Source organism: Sesamum indicum, linkage group LG8 (genome assembly GCF_026168435.1).
Source record: "Sesamum indicum cultivar Baizhima isolate 11 linkage group LG8, ASM2616843v1, whole genome shotgun sequence".
In the NCBI taxonomy this organism is placed as follows: domain Eukaryota; kingdom Viridiplantae; phylum Streptophyta; class Magnoliopsida; order Lamiales; family Pedaliaceae; genus Sesamum; species Sesamum indicum.
The window spans coordinates 24,256,714-24,264,919 of record NC_142664.1 but is presented as its reverse complement, the minus strand read 5'-3'; the positions used below and the strand labels follow the sequence as shown (position 1 = coordinate 24,264,919).

Here is an 8,206-nt window from a genome sequence, read left to right as displayed (position 1 = left end):
AAGAAAAAGGAAAAAACTGTATGTTGTTTTGGCTTCATAATTACTTGAGGTTTGATATAATATTTTTGGCTCCACATTTAATTTTGTAAATACTTGTGCATAATTATATAATTTTATTATGTTGGATTTCATATTTCTCAAATTTATCTATATCTATAATTCATATGTAGAGAATATTAATAAGTAGTTGGTAGATTTTGTTATTAAACTTTTCACAATTCTACCGTCGCTTCTGAATATTTCGTTTATTATAACGGCTTGTCTTAATAAAAACTAGAGGAATTAGGTGTTTGACTTTCATTGGAATGCAACATATCCATGAAAAATTATTAGTGTATCTGATGATGCAACAAAGAATGGTGGCAGATAGATACTAATTTTTGTGATGAACTAAATTTTCTACACATTTTTATGCAACCATTTACGTAAAATCATTTATAATTCTTCGATATATTTTCACATCCATCAAATAAAGATGGTTTTAAGAAATAATACTTCACAAGGTTATTAAGTTACATAAATGGCATTGCATGCTTGTATATAATGCCACAACCTATTTAACTTATTTGCATATTGCAAGGGCCGGTCGCATAATGTTGCATATACCAAGACAAGTTGAATATCACTAGAACATGGTCGTATATGCTAATAATGCAGTTTCCCCAGTAGATAAAATGTATGGAGAAATTTAGGTCATTGAAGCACAGAAATTCTTACTACCTCTACCACCATTCTTCGTTGCATTCTCGAATACATTAACAATCTTTCATGAATTTAATTGTTGCATCCCAATCAAAGTCAACCACCTTTTTTGTATGCGAGTCGACAACTAGAAAGATTAGTTTTCCAACTCAATCCCACAATAATATCGAGCTTGAAGAATTAATTTAGACTATCTAAATTGAGGTAACGAACCCTTAATATAACAAGTAAAATGTAAATGTTGCTCCAAATTGAGGTAACCAGCCCTTAAACAATCATTTATATAGCTTCTACTCATGGTTGGAAAGCTGATATTCAAGCAGAATTTCAACCAAAAATTCACGAGTGGAAGATAACTTTTATATGCAAACAGGAGGATATGGAAGTATTTCCATACATAATTAATGGGTTAAATATAATTTACTCCACTATGATACGAGGGGGATCCTATGTAATAAAGAGCAACAAATTATCTCCCTATATATTTTTTTATAAAATGAAACAAAAGCACCCATGAGGCGTTTGGTGGGATACACGTGCAGCTCTTTTATATTCTTTTAATTTTTATTTTAATATTATTTATACCCTTATTTAAGAATTGTTGAATCATGATTCAATATAATGTTCAAATTTAACTAATGGATCAATGATGTGGATTTTATTTAATTCGAATTAACCGTTTATATTTAAAAAAATATTCAGTTAAAACTGTATATATTATATACACAATTAAATTTGAATATATATTTCTATTATTTTTTATATATATTGATGCGTGTGGTTTTAGTATGGGTACAAAGTTTTTGAATCTCGATATTGAATTTGGGTAATTGAGTGAAAGCTCTTGAGAAAGAGGACCTGCAAAACAAAACGTTAGCACCCCGATACTTAAGTTAGTTCTGAATTTAAGAATAAATAAATAAACATAAAAATAAATTATGACGAATAATTATGATAAAAGTGAGAATTTCGTATGTAAGAGCACAAATTAGAAGAGTAGAGTATCAGCAAGAGAAGTTCTCGAGTGTCGAAGGGGGTTATCTGTTGAGGAGTACCTCCCCTATTTATAGAGGAGGAGTCCCTCTACAACAAGAGCTTCGGTGAGAGGGTTCTGCATGCCCAGCAAAGAAGGCGAGATTTAGGAGGGGATAAGGTTCTACCTTATCTGTTTCTTAAGCAGCAAGTTTTTGGATGAAGGGGGACTCCTTTATGCAAACTCCTACTTAGTGGGGAGTCCTCTTAGGCTCAAGAGTCCAACTTCTTGAGAGCACATTCTTTCCTACAAGCTAGTTTTGGAAGCCTCCGGATTGGGCTTCTTCCTTGGGCCAAATATGACAAAATAGACTTCCTTCCTTGACTGGACTTTGGTGTAGGGGGTACCCTCTTGGAGCAGGCCTAGTGGGCCGAACTAGATAGTAAGTTGTTCCTTTCTTGGGTGAAGCATGGCGACTTGGGCAGGCTACCCCTCTCTTGGCCTGACAGGCCTATATTTGAGCCTAACATTTTTTCTTGGGTCAGTCTCTTTTGGCCCATACCTATCATATATAATAATTAGTTTTACGATTATAATTATTTATATATGAGATATATTTTTACCTTTTGAATTGGTGTTATTATTTGGTTTGAAAACATTTCAATAAACTTCGACTAAAAACTATGATAAATAAAAATTAATACTTATAATTTTATTTTTATATAAATAATAAATTAATATATTTATTATAATTGTTTTATAATTAAATTTAACCTCTTTTTATTTTTTGAATTTGAATTATTATTTGATTTGAAATATTTTAATAAACTTTGACCATAATTGTAATAAATAAAAGGAATATTGCATTTTTTTTCCTCTAAAATTTAGTGTAATTATACGTACACCCCTTGTAGTTTGAAAAAATTATATTTAACACCCCTAAAATTTATTTTCATCTAACAAATAAGCCTCTTTATTAGTCAAAATTCACTGAATTTGATGATATTAAAAAAAATGATATCTATAAATTGACTTATTACTGACGTATAGCATATCAATTGCCCCTAAATAAAATTTAATTTTTTAAAAATAGTCAGGGGAGGAGAGTGCAATTATCCCTAAAAAAAATTTAATTTTTTGAAATGAACATTAGATAAATTTTAGTTTTATATAAATAATAATTAGTTTCATTATGAAATGGCATATTATAATCTGCAGAATTAAATCAATTTAATTAAAAACAAATCAATTTAATCTGCATATCTATAATACAATTTTACCCTCTGAAAAATTAACTAACCGAGTATGTGCACCTTACGTGCACAAATTCCTTCTATTTTTAAGGTTTGTTAGGATGGGGGACCAAATGTTTGGCATATTTTGAATTTTAGAGCTAAAAATGTTAATCTCCTGAAGTGGGCGACCAATTGTGCAACACTCCTTATTCAAGAGGGTCACAAATGCAATTTTGCCCATATTCTTCTGACACGTAGTAGTCAATCATTGGGTTAACTGTGGGACCCAGGGCCGACCAACCATTCGTACCAAACGGCCAATCAGCTCTCGTCTTCTCCAATTCCAAGAACCTTATCTACACTGTAATAATATAGAATTATGCTACTTTTGTAAAAAAAGAAAAGATATATGAAGCAATAATGAAATAAATAAACATTAGTAAAGCATTGGTGGTCAACCCCATCAACCACTCTTCTCCTCTGCCCCCAGTCCATCATCTCTGCTTCTGGAATCGGAAAAAGCTTGAAGATGGCTCACAGCCGCTGGATCAGGCCTGAGGTTTCCCAGTTTCTTGATATTCCACCAGTTTTAAATGCAAATTTCTCTTATGTATTTCTAATTACTCTCTGTTGCGTGCGTGTGTGTATGTATAGGTGTATCCACTGTTTGCAGCCATGGGGGTTGCTGTGGGAATCTGCGGCTTTCAGCTGGTTCGCAATATCTGCATCAACCCTGAAGTCCGGTATTCTCTCTCTCTCTCTCTAGGGTATATGTATATATACTCCTACTTGTGTTTGTTTATCTCTCTAGAAAAATTCATGTCAATTGATATGTGAGATCAAAAGATGAGCTGTCGTCGCATGTTTCCTGCAATCCCACCTCCGTGTCTTAGTTGTTTCAGTTTTATTGCGAGATAGACTGATTTCAGTTTTATAGTTACTACTGCGATGTTGGTCCCTCATGTTCTGCATTTCTCAATTTTGATCCTTAAACTTTTTATGTTTCTGCAAAAGTTTGGTCCGGTCGACCAAATTAATGAATGGCGGTCTCACATGAAACGTAGGTTAGGGCAGTCTCCAAGGATAAATTAGCCTTTTTACCCACCTTTGCCTGGTGATTGGTTTTATAAATGAGGAAATTGTCACTTGCTCATTTATTTTTTATACTTTTTTAAATGATAATTCCCTAATTTTTGGTGCATTTTGGGTTAAAAAGAAAAAAAAATATGAGTGCTCGTCTTCCAAAGTCATGAAATTCAAGAAACAATCAGACGACACAATTACAATGTTTTAACAGAAAAAAATCAAATCCACAGATTGTCTCTTGAATGAAGAGATGGGGAATAGCTTTTGATGCAGTTGAGCATATCTAATAAACCAAGAAATGTAGAGTGGATTTTTTGTTTTGTTTTAAATTCAGATCTGATGGGACCATGATCATCAACGATTGGTAAGATATTGTAATTTTACAAAGTTTCCCCTGTAATAAATTGGATCTACAATTGAAAGACTAAACTGTAATATTGAGTTAAATTTCACGCTCCAATGATACTCTAATTCTTGATATAGCATGCATGTTGCATCACTGAGATATAGCGAAGACCTGTAACGTAGTCATTATAAACAGGGTGAACAAGGAGGGTAGGGCTGCCGGGGTTTTGGAGAACTTCGCGGAGGGACAGAAGTATTCGGAACATGCACTGAAAAAATTTGTTCGGAACAGGCGACCGGAAATCATGCCATCGATCAACAGCTTCTTCACGGACCCACAAAATTAAGAACTATGGTTGGCTTTGAATGTATGGATCGGAGTGGGGAAGAACCTAAATGCATCTCATGTCTTAATCCATGATCTGTTTGCTCATGTTGTGCCAGAGATGTTTGTCTTGTGTGTAAGATGTGGTGTGTGTTGTGTAAGAATGATGGAATCATGGATATTAATTGCTACCTTATGCTGATGTTGAGGAGTGGTTTTGTTGAGATGCTATCGTTGTTTGTGTTCAACACGGAGAAGTCTCAAACCCTACTCCCCTTTCCTAAGCTGAAAACTTGATTGTCCTGTGCGTTGGAGCGTTAGTTTAAACGGTTAAGACCAACTTTAATCATTTTAAAATAATTTGGAGATCAGATGTAATAAAATCAGAATATGAGATATAAAAAGTGATTTTAGTGACTTAGGAGACCAAAAGCGAAATTATCCAATTTAAAAAAAAATACAAACTTTAAAATCTTATCATTTTTTTTTTTTAAAAATTAAAAAATTGACAAACAATTTGATGGAACTTATAAAATATTGAACATCTCATAATTTTTTTTTTTGAAAGTTTATAAATTAAATTGATATCCTGCTAGCCTCCATGCCTAGTCATTGGTTTTACCTAATTTCTTGAAACTAAAGTTGATTCATTAAGTCCACCAATCCCTTATCACATAAAAAAAATATATATGTATATATACACAATTAATAAAATACACATATATACGTACACATCTCGTAATTATTAAAAGATTGGTTTGACATTGTAAGTAATTAGAGGGTGCTTAAGTTGATTAATCATCTACTTAATGGAGGGTGCACTGCCACCCCAAATACATTTCAATTAAGGCACAATCACCAGCCTCACTAACTAACAAGAGATTCTGTCCATCTATTAATTACGTATTTAATTCGTTGCAGCTAAAGATAATATATTGTTATTAAGTGAAAATTTTTAAAGTTATCTTTGAAAGGACATTAATTAACAATATGTTTAAGAATTAATTAATACATTTAATTCCGCCAACCCTCTTCTTCACCCCTAATCTAATAAATGTGACACATACTCTACTACAAATGAACAAGACCATATTATATAATTTTTGTATCTTTTTTGTCATAATAATTGTATATTATGTTTGAATATAAATATATAATACTCATATATATATGCATATGTATTTAGATAATTTAAATCCAAATAATTAATTTAAGTTAAATAAAATTTAGACAGTAGATCTACACCAAATAAAATTAGATGGGGTATAAGGGTTTATTTTCTTTTAATAAGATTCAATTTATTACTACATCATATCCTTTGTATTCAAACTCAAATAATAATTCAATAAGTAAAATTCATATTGGCACCCGAATTTCACCATTGATATTACTTTGGTACTCAAAATATTTTTTTATTTTTGTATTATCTTTTTATATAATAACTATATTTTTATCCTTAGATAATAAACAAAAATAATAAATATACCAAAAGAAATTTGAATGAAATTCAGTTAATATATTTTGTCTTTGTTTGAGAAATTTGACCTTCAGTTTTTCCCTTTGATATTGTATAAAATAATAAGATTTCATTATTTTGTTATTTTCTACTCACTTGCATTATCAATATCTATGAAACAACTCGTAACTTATTACTTATCGCTATAATAAAAATAAAAAATATCGTACTAATTTTTTAATATTTAAATTTACTTTTAAATTATTTCTTAATTCAAAGAAAAATCTAATTAGAATAGTAACTTTAATATTTTTTTTAATATCAAGATACATTTTTTTAATATTTAAAAATAAATTCTTAAAGCGTTTTTATTAAATAAGATATCAAAATTTATAAAATATTAATAACAACAATTTTGCAATAAATATGATCAAAATTGAAAGAGCTTATTAAAATTTAAAAAATAAGTTGGGAACTTAATTTTTTAAAGAAACATTATAAGCTCCTATATAACATCTTATTTTTTTTTTCATTTAATTATAAGCCTATTTTCAGTAAAGTTTACCGGACAATATATTTAATATTTTATAAGCTCTCAAACATATGTTATAAGGTAGGCTGAGAAGTTTATAGACTCACCCAAATATCTCTCAAGCACTAGCACTATTATCTTCTGTTGTAGGGGAAAAAAAATAAAGGAAAACACGCACACACATAGTAATTGCGATTGAAGGTAGGGGCCTGATGATCTCTCCTCTATAAATAGACAGCATCAACCATATTCCTCTTCAACTATACACACAATGGGTTTCATGGAAAAGCCTGTCTTCATCATGATTTTATTGAACATGATGTTGGTGATGCACAAATATGAAGCTCGACAACTTGGAGAAATGAAGACGAGCTACAATGGCATCCTCCCATCTGTAGGTGACCTTGGAACTACTGAAAGACAAACTGGGCAATCGCTCGTCGTAGGTTCTAATCCGTTACTTCCATATGGAGGGGATCCGCAGGGTAAACGGTATGAAGTTGACCCCGTACCAGATATACCAATACCTGAATTGAGCAAGCAAAACGGTCAATCGCTCGCCGTAGGTTCTAATCCATTACTACCATATGGAGGGGATCCGCAGGGTAAACGGTATGAAGTTGACCCCGTACCAGATATACCAATACCTGAATTGAGCAAGCAAAACGGTCAATCGCTCGCCGTAGGTTCTAATCCATTACTACCATATGGAGGGGATCCGCAGGGTAACCGGTATGAAGTTGACCCCGTACCAGATATACCAATACCTGAATTGAGCAAGCAAAACGGTCAATCGCTCGCCGTAGGTTCTAATCCGTTACTTCCATATGGAGGGGATCCGCAGGGTAAACGGTATGAAGTTGACCCCGTACCAGATATACCAATACCTGAATTGAGCAAGCAAAACGGTCAATCGCTCGCCGTAGGTTCTAATCCATTACTACCATATGGAGGGGATCCGCAGGGTAAACGGTATGAAGTTGACCCCGTACCAGATATACCAATACCTGAATTGAGCAAGCAAAACGGTCAATCGCTCGCCGTAGGTTCTAATCCATTACTACCATATGGAGGGGATCCGCAGAGTAAACGGTATGAAGTTGACCCCGTACCAGATATACCAATACCTGAATTGAGCAAGCAAAACGGTCAATAACTCGGTGAACCCTATGCTGAATCACCCTGACGTTCCTGATTCAGCTTATATCCTACCTCCTCCTTAAACTCAAACACATTAGTCTGCTTCACCACTATATAGCTCATCTGAAGCTATAGGTTTAAACTCCAATGTAATTAGTAATAATTGGTATTCTGCACTACTCGCATGTACCTTCACATCTAGAGAAGTTAATCCCTTCTCTTGTTTTTAATGAGTGATGAATAATGTGGATGTTAATCACACAGATTTCTTTCTCTTATTATTGTCTCTGATATAGTTTTTAGTTTACCCTTTAATTGATAACCTAATTGGGATAAATATACTCTAATATTTGGTGACATCGTTGAGGAGCTATCTTTCAACTTAATTACACCAAAGAAAAAAAAAATTGGG

General features: G+C 32.5%; 1 protein-coding gene across 1 annotated transcript; it reads left to right on the top strand.

Annotated features, from left to right (window-relative positions):
• The first annotated feature begins 3,307 nt into the window (after positions 1-3,307).
• Positions 3,308-4,890, top strand: LOC105168733 (uncharacterized). Its single transcript, XM_011088877.3, has 3 exons — positions 3,308-3,469; positions 3,565-3,653; positions 4,538-4,890. Exons 1-3 carry the CDS (start codon positions 3,440-3,442, stop codon positions 4,686-4,688), a joined length of 270 nt encoding a protein of 89 aa, XP_011087179.1. The 5' UTR covers positions 3,308-3,439; the 3' UTR covers positions 4,689-4,890.
• Positions 4,891-8,206: the final 3,316 nt, after the last annotated feature.

Coding starts and splice junctions, on each gene's coding strand:
- LOC105168733 (XM_011088877.3), top strand. CDS start 3,440: ATGGCTCACAGCCGCTGGATCAGGCCTGAG. Junction 3,470..3,564: donor GCCGCTGGATCAGGCCTGAG/GTTTCCCAGTTT, acceptor GTGTATGTATAG/GTGTATCCACTGTTTGCAGC. Junction 3,654..4,537: donor TGCATCAACCCTGAAGTCCG/GTATTCTCTCTC, acceptor CATTATAAACAG/GGTGAACAAGGAGGGTAGGG.